The following is an 18,845-nucleotide window of genomic DNA, read 5'->3' on the forward strand; positions in this document are numbered from 1 at the left end:
TCATAGCCCACTTCACCCACCAACAGCGACATTTCGCACATACGGTAAAGTTATTTTGGGCCCAGGAATGTTCTGTTATCTCCTACACCAAATAGGTCAGTTGCTGCTTCTGCATGCGTGTGTTGCGCTGGCTTTGTTTTTAAAGTGCAAACACACACACACACACACACACACACACACACACACACACACACACAGGCACACAAGCACTGACAGGCAAAACACAAGCACACACACCTATAAATGCATATAAGACGGCTGACAAGTGGAAACAGAGCCTGCATTCACTTTGACGTGATAGTTCAACAGCAATGTTTATTTCTTTTCAAAAATATCTACAAATTCAAACAGTATGAGATCAGTAAACGTGAGCAAAGCTGGTTTGATTCTTAGAGTAAACAGAAGCTGAAATATTTACTGAATTGTGAGGGGAAAAAATGAAGTTTCCTGTAATGTAAACCCTTAATTATAATGGTGAGAATGAATATGGGCGTATAAATAGCAGATTGCTTTCCTATAATCAATAACCACATCCACCCCCGAGAGAGGAAACATGGTGCCAATGCTGTCAGCACCACCATTGACATTATTCATGGCTTTGACATCGTGTGAGTCACGAGGAGAAGCTCACATTTAATTACGAACACAAACATGGTGCTGTGCTGTATGTGTTTGAGCTAATACACAAAGCGAGCGAGTCAAAGCTGACGGACGGTCCCAGGGAAATGTTTTTTCTGCCCAATGGCAGCTCCGGTCTCTCAGGGAGTTTCCACTTGCTGGACTGTCCCTCTCCTCCAAAAACACGGGGACGTTATCTTTGAGGGAAAACCCCCTTGAACCACTATTGTTAACATGCGTGACTTCACACCTTTAACCGTGTCACTCTGACGGAAACAAGATGACACTCCTGAAAACGTCCTTTCATCGAGGCCATGAAGTCCTGTCTCATTTACCCACATTAAATTTACATACATCCACATTATTGTCAAAGGGACACATCACAAAACAGGTTTTCTTCTTCTTAACATATCTGCGGCTCTCAAAAATAAATTACAGACATGTTGACTGCTGAAAAAAATTGTATATACAGACAAAAAAAAGACAAGATTTCTGATCTATACAAAGAGTCCGATGGTGTTGTGTGCGATACGCAGGCTTTGTGCATATGCGACCCGACAAGAGCAGAGCTCAGAGGAGAAAAAGATGTTCCCTTTGTCCATGTTCTTTTCTTCCTATCAGATGCTGTGCCCTTTTTTTCTCAAGCAAAATGTCCTTCCATTAGGTCCTTTAGCTACACTTGCAAGACTTCACGATCATATTAGACAGCTGCTCCACCTGGAAATGAGAACAATCAGTGTCATCTGGAAGTGTTGCTTCATCTTAGATGCTCTGTAAACATGTTGGTCGTGGTTGAGGTACCTTATGCTGCCTGCCTACGTAGTACAGGATGGGCAGTGGCTCCAATGTCTGAGGAACACAGCAAGGCTGAGCAGAAGCTCCCGGGTTGTGATGTTTATAAAGGGCCAAGATCTGTTTAAAAAGAGGAAATTAATTGCATTGCATGACCGAAAATTATTTGGTGTTTCAGCATCTTTTGTTAAAATCTGTTTCCTCTGAGTACGCCCAGAAATGGATTTTTTTTTGCGCAACTGTAACTGACATTCATACGTAACCAGTGATTTTCTTTTAAAGGCAATGGTCAGTCATTTGGAAAATCATCCAAAACCAAGATTTACACTCGAATTAATCAATAGCAATCAGACGTGTGTGGTACCTGAGAATATTTGTTTTCAGCATTCCAGATGTAGGTGCAGGAGCCCATGCAGTAATTGGCGTGGTAGCCGTCTGGCTTGTTAATCCACTTCCAGCCCAGATCTTTCCTAAAGTCAATGTATAGGCTCCTCACACAGCAGGTGTCTGTCTGACTATTTCAAAGAAAGAAGGAAAAAGGCCTTTTAAAGCTGTGACCCATCTTCACTTTCTGACTAAATGTGTGAGGCTGCTTACGCTGTACAGGTGTCCTTTGTATCTGTGGAGCGTTTTTTGCGTGTGTTGAAGGGGTTGCTGATGTTATTTGGAATGGACATGGTCAGAATATAGGGTGGCTGCTGCGTCAGCTGTTGCACGACGCCCGTGTCCCCCCGTTCACTCGAGAACCCGTCGATGTAGAAGCTGAAGCTATCCTCGGTGGTCTTGCTGCATTCACAGAACAGCCGAAGTTGGAAGCCTTGCTCGTCATCTGCGAAGACTTTTACAACGTAAGACATTTGCAATTCTGCTAGTTTCCTACTGTAAGAAGTTTTTGGGTGTTTTACCGCTTGTTTCAAGCCATTTCCGTAGAGGTTCCGTCACATCAAAGGAAATCCATTTGTCTTTCATCTTGTTATTGATGAAGCGAGTAGTGAGGTATCGAGCTGAGGAGTCCAGACCGTAGTAGAGTTCCACCCGTTGCTCAGTGAATATCGTAGTTTTCTTGATGTGAATCCGCAACTCTGCGCTGGTTAGCTGGTGGTATTTCCCGACACTTTGTCGTATCTCAGATATGTTGAAGGGAACTGCGACATTTTTGTTCCCCATGATTGCTGTACTGTTTATACCTGAAAAAGAAAGATAAAGAAACAGGTTTTGATGGATGTCTGGTGAGGTTTGGTTCAAGATTTACAACATTTCATGAATGTCATTGCCGTGGTATTACATATGATGTACATTTGTGGCAGTATATAATGCAGGATAGTAAAGATATCCCACAAGGAGAGAGAACGTGCTTTAAAACTAGCATAAGCCAAAGCTAACAAACTGATATCAAATGAGCAGTAAATCAGTCCAGAGAATAATCGCGTTTGCATGTTTGCTGGCTCTGGCTCTTCAAATATGAATAAAAGGAAGTTGACTAGTATTTTCGGCATTTCATTACATCAGTTCATTGTTGATTTTCACATTCCTCTGCATTTATTATACACTGGAATAGTCAATTTCACAGCGTTGCTCAATATTCTCTCCTCCAGCCAAACATTAATCTAATCCAGCTGCTGTAAATTGAACCATAGAGAGCGCTTTGCTTTCGTACAGTATCCCTGCCCATGTTTGCAACTTTTTTCCACACTCTTCTTGTATCATGACAGCAGAAACATTTCCCAGAGCATGATAAAAAACAGAGCCAAGCTACTGAAGGCTGTAACACTATAAACTGAGAGGTTTCATGTTACAAAGAATTCAGCTGCAGCGATAAGAGCAGAAGGTATTTCATCAATAGTGCAACATTGTATAGGAAGACTTATAGAAATAGGTGCAAAGGGAATTTAAGTGGTGAATTTAAATGGTGAGGGGTTCAAGAGCACATGTGACTGGCTGAATGCAGAGAAACTGGAGATGTGCATCGATGGACTGTAAGTCTGTTGCAGACAGGCAACAGGCTGCCAGCAGCAGAATTCTCTGATTTAAACTCGACAGAGTGAGCTGCAATCCTGGCTCACATCCTTGGAGGCCCTGCCCGATCCGGGCTGTACCAGGATCCTGAACTGATTCCTGTTTATCATTTCACCCTGTTCGTGCAACAACAGTTTCACCAATGTCTGTGGAGCTCCAAGCGAAGGGGGCTGCTTGGAAGTGTTTCAGAAAATGACCTGACATTTAAATGGTCCCACCCAGAGCAGAGTCTGATCTTTGGTTGTAGCTTCTTCAATGAAAACCCAGAATTTCACAGCAGTGAACAGCAGTTGGAGACGGAGAAACCAGCAGTGATATTTCAAGAATCACCAGGCATTAAAAAAAAACCAGAAAAACATCTTCTAGCTGGTTAGATAAAGCTGCTATGGCCAAGAGAAATGTTTTTGTAACAGGAAATCCCGTCATTTCCCGTAAGAAGTGTATTGGCAGCAGTACCGTAATTACTGTATAGCTTAATTCTCACTTCTACTTTCCACTGAACACTGCCTGCACCACCTCTGGAGGTCTGTCAGTGAATTACTCCCAAATTCAAACACTTTAAGGTGCAAAGTAAGATTTTCCACCCTCGGCTGAGAAAAAGGCATAGCTCCTCAGGGTAAAGCTAGCCTCCTTCCCCTTTGCCAGCCCGACTGAAATGGGTGTGGGGGGGATTTGAGTGTTGAATCAAGGTCTATCTGCAGGTACAGTAAGCAGCAACAGCTGTTGTGAAAGCCAGGGAGACAGCTCTGTAATTATCCATATAGGAGGAACCAGATTCCAGCAACAACCAAAATACCTGCCTCCTTTTATAAAAGAAGCCCCGCCTTCCCTAGGCACACTTTTGTTTGCACGCTTTATTTTTTACAATTAAATATGATAATTATTCCAGACTGCTAATTTTGACTTCCAGCAAAAACAAAGTGGCTGGTTTCCAAAACCAGAACAGTATGTGCAGCGATTCTAAGTGGGCTTCCAGGGACACAGCAAAACGGCTGAAGGAACTTAACTTAATCTACCGCGCAATTATCACAGGGGAGGCTAAATTATCTGAAATGCTCTCCACAAAATGTAAGCACCCCTGTTAGCCGCTGTGGGGATATAAGGAAAGTGTGAGTCATATTTAAAACAACCCTAAATTGAAGCTGGGATGAGCGTTCATGTTTAGATTTTAGCTTAATTACACTTAAAGTACCTTAAATTACACTCTGTAGAAAAGGCTTGTTTTCCCATTTCTTTTGTCTGTTATTGCTGCAAACCCGCCATTGGGTTCACATACGTGCAGTCAGAGAGTTGACCCTTTCCCAGAGTGCGTTGCATGAGTTTCTGAGGCAGGGTTAAGATGCTGAACTGGTGTTCTCTGGCATTCCACAGAGACGAGGAAACACATGCTCCCCATGGGCACTGTTTGCTCCGGACCTGAGTCACTGGAGATCTCAGTGGTCATCAGCCTGCCTTCCTTCCTGCAAAGCTGCCCTGTCACAAACATGCTGCAAACACGCAGATAATGCGGGCAGGAAACCCAGCCGAGAGAGGGGCCTGAGAGCAGGAACGAGAGAAGGGGGCGAGCCAGGTGAGTGCCAAAGCGAGGAAAAGGGAACAAAATTGTCTGAAGAGAAAAGGAATAGATATGATAGAACAAGTGACTATAGAAGCGAGGGAGAATCCGACACTCATGTTACAGGAAACCCCCCAAACCTCGAGGGCCCGGGGGTGGGGGGGGGTTGAGAAAATGAAAGACAGTGTGAGAGACACTGAGAGTGAAGGAGTGCATTTCATGCCACCTCACTTTAAATGTTTACATTCCCCCCTTTCCCTCGATCTTTTAAAATATGATCCAAGCAGGAAACACATCACTTTTCTTTGTTCTGTGTTTGGCATGTGCGCTCCTGAGCTGTGGTCCATGCACTCTAGGCTTCCTTTGATGTGGTGAATAAAAGAGGGGCCGTGTGGATGCTTGCCTGATAAGGTGAGGATTACAGGCGCCCACAAAACAATAGAGCCCAGAAACTAGAACCCATCCAACACAAATTTGCCCATCGTGACAGTTTTGGACTGGCTGCAGCATTACTGAAATCTTGGCCGTACATACAGTGCATGCAGGGTAGTCGAGCAAACAGCACTAATAAAGCAGTAAAAATGCCGTGGATACCACGAAACGCACCACACAGCATTGGTCCAGATGCAACTCGGCTAACTTGTAACTCCTGTGATCTCTGAACCCTTCAGGGTGCCTGAAGACATTGGATGGAGATCAGACGAGGTCCACATATTAAGGGAATTTATGGACAGCTTTAGATCTCAGACCGAGCTGACTAATTTGGTCTTCAGCCACTAACTTTATCACGCTTGCTTATTTATGTTGTAACTGTGAAAGAAGATAAATCTGAAACAGGCATTTGTGGAATCCTTTGACCTCTTTTTAAAGCAGATTTGGTATTCTTGGGCTTTCGTTTAAAGGGTAAGAACAAGTGTGTTTCAAACTGCCTCCCAGAAACATAGAAGCTTAAACACTTTATTGATTCCCACTTTTGTTAAGCAACTTTAATCACAATAATCTTAGAGAGTTTGACTCCGCAGCTACACACCACAGGTGAAGGCTTAATTATCTGTACTCACTCATGTTGAACTTGTGCGGCACCTTGGCGAAGTACTCCATTTCCTCCTGTTCTACGGAGATCCGCGTCTGGTCCTCGGTCCGCTGCTCCTTCAGCATCTCCTTGACGCTGTCGTAGAGGGACAGCAGAGGCGTGGGGATGTTCTCCTCATCTTGACTCTGATCCGGCTCAGGCTCCTTCGGCAAGCGCAGCTTGCTGAGGATCTGACTCCTGATGGCCTCGATGCGCTTTTTCTTCACCATCTCCAGGTCCAGCGTCTTACATGTCGACATTCCACTTATATTTCCCACCATGTAAAAAATCACGAGTGTCAAGAGAGTCAGCCTCATGTTGACAACCTGATTGTCTGCACCAGTAATGGACTTTAACTCTCAGCAAAGCCTCTTGTCTTTTCCTTTCACTACTGACAACTGTTAGGGACCAATCACCTCTATGCTAGGTGTGATCTGTTAGTTTACAGATAAAACAACAATTGGAAAGTCCTGGAGGGACCTGGAAAGTCCTGGAGGTTCCCAAAACCGAAGCCACTGCAGTCAGGGTTAGAAAAAAGATTCAACAGTAGATCCTTACATAGAAGCAGCTGAAACAGACCCCGGTGGACAGACAGACAGACAGACAAGGCCGGGACGTGCCAGCCTCTGACTCAGCCGCACAGGTAACGCACTGACGTCTCAGACGGCAGAGCTGTCAACTGCTAACGCAAAACTGTGAACACAGACGACGCCCCCAAGCTTCAGAAAACACCTTACAGCATCTAGGGGTGAAAAACGAGTCCAGCGTGACTCCGACTGAAGAGACTACACCTCCACGTGTCTGCCCTGCGCTCTACGGCTGACTAGTGTTTCTTCACGTGTTCCCTGAAAACTGGAGAAACATGACACTGAAGTGTGGTGTCAGTAAGGCCCAGTCTACTCACGATTTAAACCTAATCTGCTTTAAACGGTCCCCTTCACTCCTCATATTACGAGGTCAAATTTTGCAGGGTCAGAGGTCAAGTATGCGGTATGAACTGGCCCTTGTTTCATGTCGCCACGGAGATCAGCAGTTCAATTATAGACAGAATAACTGAACTATGTACAACCTCTTTCTGTTGAATCAAGTGATAAAGAAATGTCACAAGAAGGAAACATCTGACATGCTCTCTCTTCCTACTACCTCTTTTTTAGCACCAACCCATGTGATCTGTGTGCAGCAGCAGCCGCTCAACGTTCTCTCAGCAGGACGGTTCTCAGTGGTACCGCGTCTTCATTGTCACAACACAGAAACGCACGAAAACTTTCTGCGTCCCAAACAGCGTCCTCCTGCAACAGACGTCCAAGTTGGACACGCGTCCTTTAAACCATCCGTAGGCAGCAGCTGTAAGGGTGGTAGCAGAGGAACAGCCCCCCTCAGCTCATGCAGTTTTGTCTGTGTCTTTTCTCCCCTCTATCCATCCACCCATGGGTATCATCCTGTTTACGCCCTCTGCGGCTTCTTCACACCTCTGTCCTTCGCTCTGTTGACACAGCGTCTTCTCTCAACCTCTTGTGAAGCTTCTGCCTCTCTGTCTTCTCTCTCTCCTCTCTTTCTCTCTCTCTGCCAGTCCTTGTTAGAGCTTGCTGATACCAAAGTCATTGGCGGGCACTCTGAACTCAGCTAACGTTTCTCTCACACTCGCTCGCTCGGCCCCTTTCTCTCTCTCTTTTTTTTCTGGTTCCTGTTACTCCTCTAATAGAGCGAGCAGCTCTCCGCCCAGGAAATGAGTGAAACAGTGTAAAACATCTGCTGTTCAGCAGACCTCTGCTGCCTGCACTGCGTCTAATTCAGGAAGCCAGGAGCTCAACATGCTAACTTTAGAGGCATTATTGTGAGCCTCGCCTGTCTGCCACTGAGATGACTGACATGTCAACAGGCCCTGAATCGCACCAGTGTCTGCCCAGGACTCGTGGTGGCTGTGAAAGCGAACTTCTGCCAGGTCAAAGAGCAAAGCCACTCGGGACTTCCCTGTGTAAAATGAGAGCAGTAAAGATGAAGAGATGGGGAGGCCACAGAGCGGTGTGTGTGTGTGTGTGTGTGTGTGTGTGTGTGTTTGTGTTTGTGTGTGTGTGTGTGTGTGTGTGTGTGTGTGTGTGTGTGTGTGTGTGTGTGTGTGTGTATCTACACTCTTTAAGGTCTGTGCATTTCTGGGGGTGGACTGTGTATTTTCAAAGGGAGGCCTCAACTAAAATAAACAGCTGATGATTTGAAGGGTTTTGTCTGTCTGAGCGATGAATCAACGTGGAAGTAACAATCCCGAATTGTCTCCGTGTAGTCGTCATTTTCTTGAATGTTTAGGGTTTTCCCAGCAAGTTCCCCGAGGCTATTATTAACTTTAATTTGCGGATAGCCTGTCAAATATTTAAAATCTATTTTAATAAGTACATAAATAATGATGATGTAGCTTGTCTTAAAGTGGTGCATGATTCTCAGAATAGAATCAAATATGAAGACAGAACGAGTGTGAGGTTGTGAATGGTGTCCGGATGAGCTTTGGTGGGAAGACACTGACCTCTTCTGGTCACGTGTGGTAGTTTCAGAATTCTCTAAGTCTCATTTTTTAAAACAATAATTTAAAAAAACATCATAATGTTTGCATACATCGATAAATGTCTGCTTTGATTTGGGCGCCTCAAAATTGAATTAAACCCGAGTTTACTTTCACTCGGCTTGTATAAATAAAGGCTAAATGATCATACATATTTGAAGTATCTATTTGAACCAAAATTAAATCAACACCAAATAAAATAAAGTAAACTATGTGTCAGCAGCAGGTTGGCGTTGTTAACGGTGTCCTTGGTTACAGCGACAATTAAATAGCGTAACGTAGGCGGGTTCGTGAATCGCGCTCTCGCATGCTTTTTCTGCGGAGTCAACTCTTTCTTATTTCTCCGCAGTTGCAAAGGGGTGAGTAAGACGTCCTGCAGGGTTACATGTTCTTCGTGTGTAGAGCAATGTGGCTGTTTCGGTGTCGAATGTTCTTCAGAGTCCAGACATTTAACAAACAGCGTTAAACAAGATAATACGCAGAAAATGGTTACCAAGGACGCACAGACAGAGAAAAGGCAACAACACGCTCTGAAGTCATAAAACTTACAGGATTTACGAGATTAACGATTCGACTGTGCAGAATTCTGTTGATAAATTTGAAGTATCACCTTTTTTATTGAATTTGGCTGTGTAAGGTAAGACGGCGTTTGTAGTTAAAATCGACAAATATTAAATATTATTTTCAACTATGATAGACTTTTAATGAGGTGTTTAGTTTGTGACGAGTTCTGCCCTCTGTAGCAGGTGTCAGTGCTGACCACCAGATGGAGAAATATGAAAAGTTGTCCAAAATCGGTGAGGGATCCTATGGTGTGGTGTTCAAATGCAGACACAAAGACACAGGCCAGATCGTCGCAATCAAGAAGTTTGTGGAATCTGAAGACGACCCCGTCATCAAGAAGATTGCATTACGAGAAATACGCATGCTGAAGGTAAGAAGAGACTGATCTAAAGTGTTGGGTTCACCACGTGTAAGAGGAGTGGCAGATAAATTAAAAAAATTATGATTTAATGATGGTCTTGTCCTCTTGCCGGGCCTGTAGCAGCTGAAACATGTGAATCTGGTCAATCTGCTGGAGGTCTTCAGGAGGAAAAGACGCCTCCATTTAGTGTTTGAGTTCTGTGAGCAGACGGTCCTCAATGAGCTGGACAGACACCCAAGAGGGTACGTGGACCGGGCGTTGGGGCCTCTGTCAAGCTGTGTACTTTATTTCCATATTTCCAACCATTTAAAGTTTTGCAGACACTTCGGTTATTGACAAACATGCGGTTGTCATGGAGATTTGTTTGTTTCCTTTTGCCTCTGCAGGGTTCCTGAGGGCCAGCTGAAAAGTATAGTGTGGCAGACTCTGCAGGCCGTTAACTTCTGCCACAAACACAACGTCAGTAGCCCTTTAACGAAGCCTTTAATTGAGCCTGTGATTGGCTGTAAATCCTGACCTGACTGACTGTTGCAGTGTATTCACCGCGACGTGAAACCGGAGAACATCCTCCTCACCAAAACTGGAATCATCAAGCTGTGTGACTTTGGATTCGCTCGCATTCTGAGTAGGTCACCGGTAGACCGTGGACGTTTATTGGCGTTTAGTGTTAATGCGCCACTAATGACTTATTCAACACGGAACCGTTATCATCCCCTGCCGCTATGCTCCCTGACTTTCAATGCTTCGATGAATTCTTTGCGTAGTGGAACCGTGCGCTCAGCTTGTGGGTCCGTGTGTGTCTATGTTTACCATTGCTGCCTTAGGTTTCAGGGTTAAGTTACCTTACATTAGCATGTAGTCTTGTAGTCCTTCACCACGTCCTGTAATCCTCTGCTCTGCACCGCGTGTGTTATTCACTGCTTACTGAGTGCGTGCATGACATCTGTGCTCTTTTTTTCTGTCATATACTCAGCAGGGCCTGAGGATGATTATACCGACTATGTTGCGACTCGCTGGTACCGAGCTCCCGAGCTGCTGGTTGGGGATACGCAGTACGGCCCTCCTGTGGACGTTTGGGCTCTGGGCTGTGTTTTTGCAGAGCTCCTAAATGGAAATCCACTCTGGCCTGGGAAGTCTGATGTTGATCAGCTTTACCTCATCCGGAAAACTCTAGGTAGACCCAGGTGTCCATATCAAGTGACACAAACAGCCCACATATATAAAACATGTTGTCTAACACAGCCAAACTATAAAATACAATAGTTTTCAGTCTTATTTGTAAAGTTTCTATCAATTTGAAGCAATATTTGGTTTCTTATTATGGAGGCAGGTTTCATTGGCAGTACTAAAGTCGACCAGCAGGGGGCACTCCGGAAGGATGACCTTACTTTTACGCCATTAAATTGAAATGATTTAAATTCTCAGGTAGATCAATGTTACAAGAAGAGTTTCAGCATCCTATTTCCCACCACAGGTGACCTGATCCCCCATCACCAGCAGATCTTCCGTTCCAATGTGTTCTTCAGCGGGGTTAATATTCCCGAACCTGACACAATGGTACCTCTCATCAAAGATGCGTGTGTTGTCAGGGAGGAGGCGCGCGTCTCATGTTGTCATTATATTTTTGCTCTTAGGAGCCACTGGATAAACGCTTTTACGGTGTGCCTCCTCACGCCCTGCAAGTGATGAAGGTGGGTTCTGTCTCTACATAAACGTCTTGGACAGACCGCTACCGTGTTGTAAATGTCTGACATCATCTCTGTGTGAGCAGTCATGCCTGGTGATGGACCCGTCGCTCCGGTTGTCCTGCGAAGAGCTGCTGGAGCTCCCTTACTTTGGGGAGGAAGTAGCCAGCTGGGGGCGGGAGAGCGAGCGCCCAGGGAGACGACACGACAAAGGCTCCCGACGCAGGCAGGCAGGGGTGAGTGTGAAACACCCCATAGCCATGGACAACAAGAGTCATGTGTGTTCAGTGCTCAGGCTACACGTCTACTTTAAGCTTTTGGGCCTGCTTTACTACCTGGTAGGTGTATTTAAGCACTCTGTGTCTGTCTTTAGGTTCAGTACTTGCCTCAGTTACCAAACAGCAACATCTCCCCTGCGCCAGATGTGAAGAAACAAGTGAAGCATAAATACCACCTGCCCAACATTTAGAAAGGCTGAAGTGAAACACGGACTCATGCTACGCTAGCTGAAAGTATGCGGCTATTATTCGTGAGCAAACAGCAAGTTTTCCTCCATTAATTCTAAGATTACGCATGATTTTAACATCCTTTCTGTCTTTTACGCGACACAGTTCGGGATTGTAATATTCCAGTTTAGGCAACATCTTTACCAAAACACGTACTAAAAACAAGCAAGATTACGAACAAAAACATGAATACAACATTTAACCTGTAATGCTTCACACACTGCACATGTTGAGTCACCTGTGTGCCATCAGCATTTTCTTTTCTGGCACCTTCAATTTTTGATTCAGCTGTTACAAAACTGCAGAATTCTCATATATTTTGGGGTCAAAATGAAGACTAAATGACATTTAGCACGACTAGATGTTCCACCTCCAGATGGCTCCGTTTCAGATTGAATCGGGTTTTGTCTGAAGGCCGCAGCATCACTCCTGACAGTGATCGAAGAGCTCCCCTACCGCTCAGACACTCCAACAGGCATCGGTGTAACAGCGGCCCTACGTGCAGCTTGACTGATCCCCTGAGCCTGAAGTCATTCAATTACAGATGCCCTAAAGCACTGAGGCTAAAGGCTGCAGACCAGGACCGTCGCCGCCTGATAACGGCCACGTTAATGAAGCAAATAAACGCATTTTAATGAAATAAAGTGTTTTAATTGAAAATTCTTTTGCAGTTTGCATCATTTTATATTACAAATATATTAAGCATAAGGGGGGGGGGGAGCATATTTAAAAGCATTTTCCCCGAATTTGAACATTTAACATTTGTTATTACTTTTGGGAAGAAAAACAATGTATTTCAGGTAAAGTACATATATATTTTTATAGCATTTATTACATTTATTTCAGATGAAATTAATTTGACAGGTTTTCAAACATAAATGTGTTATCTAATAAGGCAGCCAAGGAGCTAAATCCTATCAAAAACACACTTCTGTAGAGGCGACCAGCGAATTCAACAGCAATCTAATGCTGCTAATATATGACGATGCACAGACGCATTATTGCCACCTGGGTGTTGCAATGATCTTGTATTTGCGAGGCACATTAGCGAAGGAGCTGTACTCGGGGGTGAGGTCCACGCTGTCGGGTCCCCCGGGGCAGCTCAGGGTGAAGTGCTGCACAAGGGAGACGACAAAGAGGAATATCTCCATGCGAGCGAGGGACTCTCCGACACAAGCTCGCTTCCCTGAGAGGAAAAGCACCCATGGTGTCAGAGTGGGACTTCATAAACACACCACAGTCCAGAAAGAGCTAAACCGTGGGCGCTGACCAAGTTACCTGCAGAAAATGGCAGGAAAGCAGGATTTTTCTTAAAGCTGCCATTCCCGTCCAGGAAGTGCTGAGGGTTGAAGGACCCAGGCGTCTCCCACATTTTGTCATCTTTCAGCACAGAGTGCAATAATGGAATGATCAGTGTGTCCTGTTGAGACGAGACGCACGGTCACATGGGACACTCTTACACGGAGAATCTCTGGAACGTGTCGCCTTGAGTACCTTGGGAATTGTGTAACCCCTGAATGAGATGTCCTGGAGTGCATAGTGAGGAATGCTAAAGGGGATCATATCCAGATAACGCTGGATTTCATGCAGCACCGCGTCGGTGAAGGGGAGGGACTTCCTGTCCTCCACATAAGGGCAGCGTCCCTGTCCGATCACACTGTCAATCTCCTCCTGCATTTTCTCTTTAAAATAAAGTGTGGGACAATTAATGCATTGATCCCTTAATCATTAAGTCAAGACAGAAAGGTTTCATAGATGTGTCTGATCCAGAAGCCTTGGCGGGCGAGCATTCGGGCTTTGACCTACCCTGAATTTTTGGGTGTCTGATCAGCACATTCAGCGCGTATCTGATGGTTGAGCTGGTGGTCTCAGTTCCTGCCAAATACAGATTCAACACCGTGGACACCAGGTTGTCATAATTGAACTCTGTGTTTGGTTGATGCTTTTCCTGAAGGAAAGGAAAGGTGACCGCTTAAGGGGGGGGAAGATGATCAGCTCAGCCTGAAGCTTCTGCTGTACCTGTTGGAGTCGCATGAGGAAGCAGTCGATGTAATCTCTGGGAGAGCTGGGATCTAAAGTGTCTTGGTGTTCCTCGATCTTTTCCATCGTAAACGCTCTCACCTTCTCGATCTTGCCAAACATTTCGCGGTGCCGGCCCGGGAGCCATTCCATCAACCTGGGGAACAGGTTGTACATCTGCGAAAGAGGATGTGTGAAGATCTGGCAGCTATCTGAGCCCTTCCCGATGTCTCTTCGAGGCCATTTTCCTCCCTCACCAGCCCACTCGCACTGCTGCCAAACTGTATGGTCTCTGAGATGATGTGCAGGAGGCTGAGGAAGTGCTCGTCGTCGTAGCTGAAGCGCTGCCCGAACACCAAGCAGCAGATCACATTCGAAACGGTGCAGCTCAGGAAGAACGTGGGATCAAAAGGCACGCCTACAAAGGAGGAAACGGCATTTAACTCAGCACTTTAAAAGCAACACCACAAGCTCTTTACAACCAACCGACCCTCGGTGGCTTTAATGCGCGTCACAAGATGCTTGCTCTCCTCCTGGATCCACTCTTCCATCCCTTTTCGTCCCATCCCAAAGTCTCTCAGGGTCGTCAGCGTGAAACGCCGTAACTGTCTCCAGCGCTCCCCATTGCTGATGGCCAGACCTGTGGAAACACAGAAACACAACTCAGCAAGAAAGAAGACAAGAAAAACCGCTTGCTGTTGCTAATATTTAACTTTTATGTCAGAAGAACATATAAAAATAAGCCTACTCCGAACCGCCAATGCTGCACACACCTTCAGATAGTCAGGTACCTCATTTACATTTGCAATGAAAGATGATGATTTAATTGCGAGTGTGGAAGATTAATGCGGATCGTCACAGTTCAAGATGGAGTTCCAAGTCACCAAATCACTGTGTTGTGGTCAGAACCTCTGAAGAGGAAGACAGTTGTGTGGCTTTTTCTGCTCAAACATACAACAACAATCCTCACAGCTCTTTTAGCTTAGATGTGTATTTTGGATGCTGTGTGCGAATGCTTATCTGTGGTGTGTTTGTTCTAAGACATGTTGTTTTATTGCAGGCCTCATAAGTGGAAAGTATTACCATAGCCTCTGGTAACTTTTTTGAGAAAAGGCACCGGGCCCCGGCCGGTGAAGTCATCAGCGTGGTCCACCAGTGCATCTTTGACGGCTTCATAGCCCACCAGGACCACAGTCCTCTGGGGCCCCAGGGCCACGGTGAGCACAGGGCCGTAGTTCTCACTCAGCTGAAGGGTTACAAAGACTTTTAAAACTGGGCAAAAACGAAAATAACTCAAACAAACAACAAATACTGAGGATTAAGTTACACCCACTGCATGGCCTGATGCACACAAATACAGAATAGACGGGCTCAATCCTGTTGCGTGTTCTCACCTTTAACAAACTTTTAAACGGGGCTTTCTTGTCCAGCTGGAGCAGGTTTCCTAAGACTGGTATTCCCCGGGGGCCGGGAGGTAAACGCGTGTGTTTACGCGTGTGCGCGTTTAAAATCCACAGGACAACAAGAAGCAGCGTCGCTGTCAGCAACATGACGGTGAGGTCCATGGTGTGGCTCCGGACGGACAGACAGCTCTGGAGGACCGAACATCTGCTGCATTTATACTGCAGCTCAGCGCGCACGCGACCCCGGACTTGGATGGACTCCCTGCCTGCAGAAAGGTTGTTGGTTTGAGGCCGAACTGCCCTCTTCCGCGATTGCGTCACATGCTTAAAGGGATAGTTGAAGGAATTTTGACCAAAGTGAACTTTTCCTGGTTGGACTTTATCAGACCGAAAACTTTAAAAATGAACTCAATGTATCTACGTTCAGCAAGGAATTTCAATACTTTCCGCATAAATAAATGTCTTTTGTTTTTAAAGTTCCGATAAATCTGCGCTAATCTTTCAAACTATTTAGTGCTTTGTTTTTATTATTTTCTTTTCGACCCACCAACTACTTTTCCTCAATAGATTTTATTTACTACATGCTACGTATGCACTGATCTGGATCTGTACTATAATTGGTGATTGCAAGAGCAACTATTGATCTCACATGACCTGATTCCGACCATCCTCGTGCCTTTTTAACAGGATTAATTAAAAATTAAGAAATAAAGGCATTATGTCACAGAACAAGAAAACCCACGTCTATCAGAAAGTTAAGGTCTCATGGTCCTGATTTAGTCAAGTACATTCTACATGCATGAAACTGCACCTCAGAACTAATTGTATTACTTATTTTTATTTCATGTTATAATGTTAATATTCGTATGCTTGTGAGTGTACAATACTGATCATTAAACAAATGGTACAAGTACTAAATCTAAAATACATACAAGAAAAAAAAAATGCCAAAAAATAATTTGCTGCAAACTATATACATCTTCTTGAAGTATGTGAATCCTCTTCACCGTGGTGTAGCGACGATCTCATAGTTGCGGGGTAAATTAGCAAAGCCACTGTACTGTGGATTTAGGCTGATGCTGTCAGGTCCTTCGATGCAGGAAAATGTGAAATCCTTCAGGAGGGTAACGAGGAAGATAAAAAGCTCCATGCGAGCCAACGACTCCCCAACACAGGATCTCTTCCCTGGGAACAGATGAGCAGAGTTAGGATGCTTGAAAGGAGGCTGATTGAGAATATAAGACCCCTATAGACCCAGTAAATATCCACTGGAAGGGCACCTTAGAGGACATTATTGTGTTTTATCAAGCATAGGGGGCAAAGAAGCATTATGGAGGTATATTATTGCATATTTAGCCACATTTTAGGCACCGTTTAGTATGTTAATAAAGCTAAATTGAATATATAAAAAAAAAGATGCCAAGTTTACCCGCAGAAAAGGGCAAGAATGCAGGGTTTTTCTTAAAACTGCCATTCTGATCCAAGAAATGCTTGGGGTTGAAGGCCCAGGGAGTTTCCCATTGATCTCCTTTCAGCACAGAGTGCAACAAAGGTATGATCACAGTGCCCTATTTAGGAAAAAAAATACAATTTTAGCCATCATGTTTTTAAAATGTTCTATCTAATTGACATGCATGGAATTAAGGATACCTTGGGGATTGAATAACCTCTGAAAGTGATGTCTTTAAGTGCATAATGAGGCAGGCCGAAGGGGACTATGTCCAGAAAACGCTGCACCTCATGTATGACGGCATCTGTGAACGGTAGGGACTTCCTGTCCTCCATTTTGGGACATTGATCTTGTCTCACCACATTATCAATCTCCCGTTGCATTTCCTCTGTGCAGGAGAAAGGGGAAACATTCCAAGACATTCCGTTACTGAGGAGGATAAGCATTTATTTGGTCACATGACATTTAGAATTTGTGATTTACCCTGTACGTTTGGATGTTTGATCAGAACTCCAAGTGCATATCTGAGAGTGGAGCTGGTGGTTTCAGTGCCCGCTAGGAAGAGATTCAACACTGTGGAGACCAGATTCTCGTAGTGGAACTCAGTGTTAGGAAGATTCTTCTCCTGAGAGCGCACATTGGACACAAGTGTTCCACGTGATGAGATTTGATCAAAAAACAACCCTCAAGTTATTTCCAACCTGCTCCATCCGGATGAGAAAGGTGTCGATGTAGTCCCTCGGGGAGCTGGGGTCCAGTGATTCTTTGTGCTCCTGGATCTTTTTCTTGATGAATTCCCTCAGGAAGTTAATATGGCTGAACATGGTGTGCTGGGGGCCGGGCAGATGCTCCAGGATCCAGGGAAAGACGTTGTACATCTGTGGGAAGCATTCAGGACAGTGCAATTTATTCTTTAATTGAAGCATTTCCCTTGTTTTTGGAGGATCTATATCCGTTTTTTCTGACCACCACCTCCACTTACCTGACCCAAAAAGCTGCTGTTAAACCTTAAAACCTCGGCTATGACGTGGAGGAGTTCCAGGAACTGTTTGTCGTCGTAACTGAAGCGTTCGCCGAACACCATGCAGCAGATCACATTGGACACGGTGCAGCCGAGCAGGAATGTGGGGTCGAATGGTTTGACTGAAAGACAAGAGAGTCACAGCGTTACAACGCAGAACTATAACGTCCAGTCGTTCTATTTGGAACAAGTGCAGAAATGTCAAAATGAGTAGAGGTTTAATTCAATTGTATACCTGTATTGATTAAATCTGCCACTCTGTACCTTTCAGCGTCTTTATGCGGGCTGTCAAATGCTTGCTCTCCTCTTGAATCCACTCCTCCATCCCTTTGCGCCCCATTCCAAAATCTCTTAAGGTTGAAAGTGTGAAGCGTCTCAGCTGGCGCCAGCGCTCCCCATTACTGATCCCCAAACCTGACGGAGGCAAACGTGTGCTTGTTAGGATATAAAGGGGCAGACTCAGGCTGTGAAAAACGGCCCGGATGCTAAAGAGGGCAGATGTGAGGTGTTACCGTAGCCGTTGGTAGCTTTGAGCAGAAATGGCAGAGGCCCTCTGCCCGTGAAGTCCTCAGCCTGGTCCACCAAAGCCTCCTTCACCACCTCATATCCTGTCAGAACAACTGTGCGCTGCCAGCCCAAGTAGAGTGTCATAACAGGACCATAGCTTTTGCTCAGCTGGAAAAAGATATATACTTTTTTTAATCTTGCAATCATGCATTTCCCAAAGATCTCTTGTTTTTGTAGCTCACCTCAGTAAAGCTTTTAAAAGGTTGCTTTTTGTCCAGCTGTGGCAGATTTCCCACCAGAGGTAGCGTGGTGGGTCCTGGAGGCAGATTATACTTTCTCTTCTGTAGAATAAACCAAAAGAAGGCTAATACCAGCCCCGCCAAGATCAGAGTCACAGAAAACTCCATTATGCTGTTGATGTTTTGTGTCCTAAACCAGCAGCGGCTGTCTGGTCTGGCAGCTACTTTTATCCCTGTGTCTTTGTGTTTACATTAACAGGGAGTTGGCTGAAGCATTTGACTGGGTAAAAGGTTGGTTCTGACTTTGTCCTGCACCTTGTCCTGATTATTGGTGATACATGTTGTTTAGTGAAACTATTGAAGGTCTTCTGCCCACAGTTTTAGCTGCAGTTCCTGAAACATCTCAACCACCAGCAGCATTGGTGAATGAAGGATCATGGGTAAATCTCAGGGATTCTGCATCTGAAGATATTAAATGTGGTGTTG

At 45.0% G+C, this 18,845-nt stretch overlaps 3 protein-coding genes across 9 annotated transcripts; 1 reads left to right on the forward strand and 2 right to left on the reverse strand.

Annotated features, from left to right (window-relative positions):
* Nucleotides 1–288: 288 nt before the first annotated feature.
* tgfb1a (transforming growth factor, beta 1a) lies at nt 289–7,670 on the reverse strand. Of its 2 annotated transcripts, none has more exons than XM_057048979.1 (6): nt 6,043–7,670; nt 2,316–2,597; nt 2,008–2,248; nt 1,775–1,925; nt 1,420–1,530; nt 289–1,335 (listed from the first exon to the last, which is right to left on the reverse strand). In XM_057048979.1, exons 1-6 carry the CDS (start codon nt 6,368–6,370, stop codon nt 1,288–1,290), a joined length of 1,161 nt encoding a protein of 386 aa, XP_056904959.1. In that variant the 5' UTR covers nt 6,371–7,670; the 3' UTR covers nt 289–1,287. The 2 variants fall into 2 exon arrangements, with proteins under 2 accessions (XP_056904959.1, XP_056904961.1); XM_057048981.1 differs by having other exon boundaries at nt 2,008–2,239; nt 6,043–7,659.
* Nucleotides 7,671–7,859: 189 nt separating this feature from the next.
* On the forward strand, nt 7,860–12,380 carry LOC130534627 (cyclin-dependent kinase-like 1). 6 transcript variants are annotated; one of them, XM_057048983.1, is made up of 10 exons: nt 7,860–7,995; nt 9,351–9,538; nt 9,650–9,771; nt 9,916–9,988; nt 10,064–10,154; nt 10,503–10,703; nt 11,004–11,086; nt 11,164–11,220; nt 11,301–11,450; nt 11,588–12,380. In XM_057048983.1, exons 1-10 carry the CDS (start codon nt 7,914–7,916, stop codon nt 11,681–11,683), a joined length of 1,143 nt encoding a protein of 380 aa, XP_056904963.1. In that variant the 5' UTR covers nt 7,860–7,913; the 3' UTR covers nt 11,684–12,380. The 6 variants fall into 6 exon arrangements, with proteins under 6 accessions (XP_056904963.1, XP_056904964.1, XP_056904965.1 ...); XM_057048984.1 differs by having other exon boundaries at nt 10,506–10,703; XM_057048985.1 differs by having other exon boundaries at nt 9,653–9,771.
* Nucleotides 12,381–12,514: 134 nt separating this feature from the next.
* Nucleotides 12,515–18,584, reverse strand: LOC130535316 (uncharacterized). The gene is made up of 18 exons (XM_057050309.1): nt 18,363–18,584; nt 18,126–18,288; nt 17,878–18,027; nt 17,575–17,735; nt 17,294–17,470; nt 17,076–17,217; nt 16,793–16,980; nt 16,572–16,710; nt 16,149–16,327; nt 15,134–15,466; nt 14,823–14,985; nt 14,230–14,379; nt 13,997–14,157; nt 13,740–13,916; nt 13,527–13,668; nt 13,215–13,402; nt 12,999–13,140; nt 12,515–12,906 (listed from the first exon to the last, which is right to left on the reverse strand). Exons 1-18 carry the CDS (start codon nt 18,525–18,527, stop codon nt 12,719–12,721), a joined length of 3,108 nt encoding a protein of 1,035 aa, XP_056906289.1. The 5' UTR covers nt 18,528–18,584; the 3' UTR covers nt 12,515–12,718.
* Between the last annotated feature and the right edge of the window lie 261 nt (nt 18,585–18,845).

The sequence above is a fragment of the Takifugu flavidus genome, chromosome 12, assembly GCF_003711565.1.
Source record: "Takifugu flavidus isolate HTHZ2018 chromosome 12, ASM371156v2, whole genome shotgun sequence".
NCBI classification, from domain to species: domain Eukaryota; kingdom Metazoa; phylum Chordata; class Actinopteri; order Tetraodontiformes; family Tetraodontidae; genus Takifugu; species Takifugu flavidus.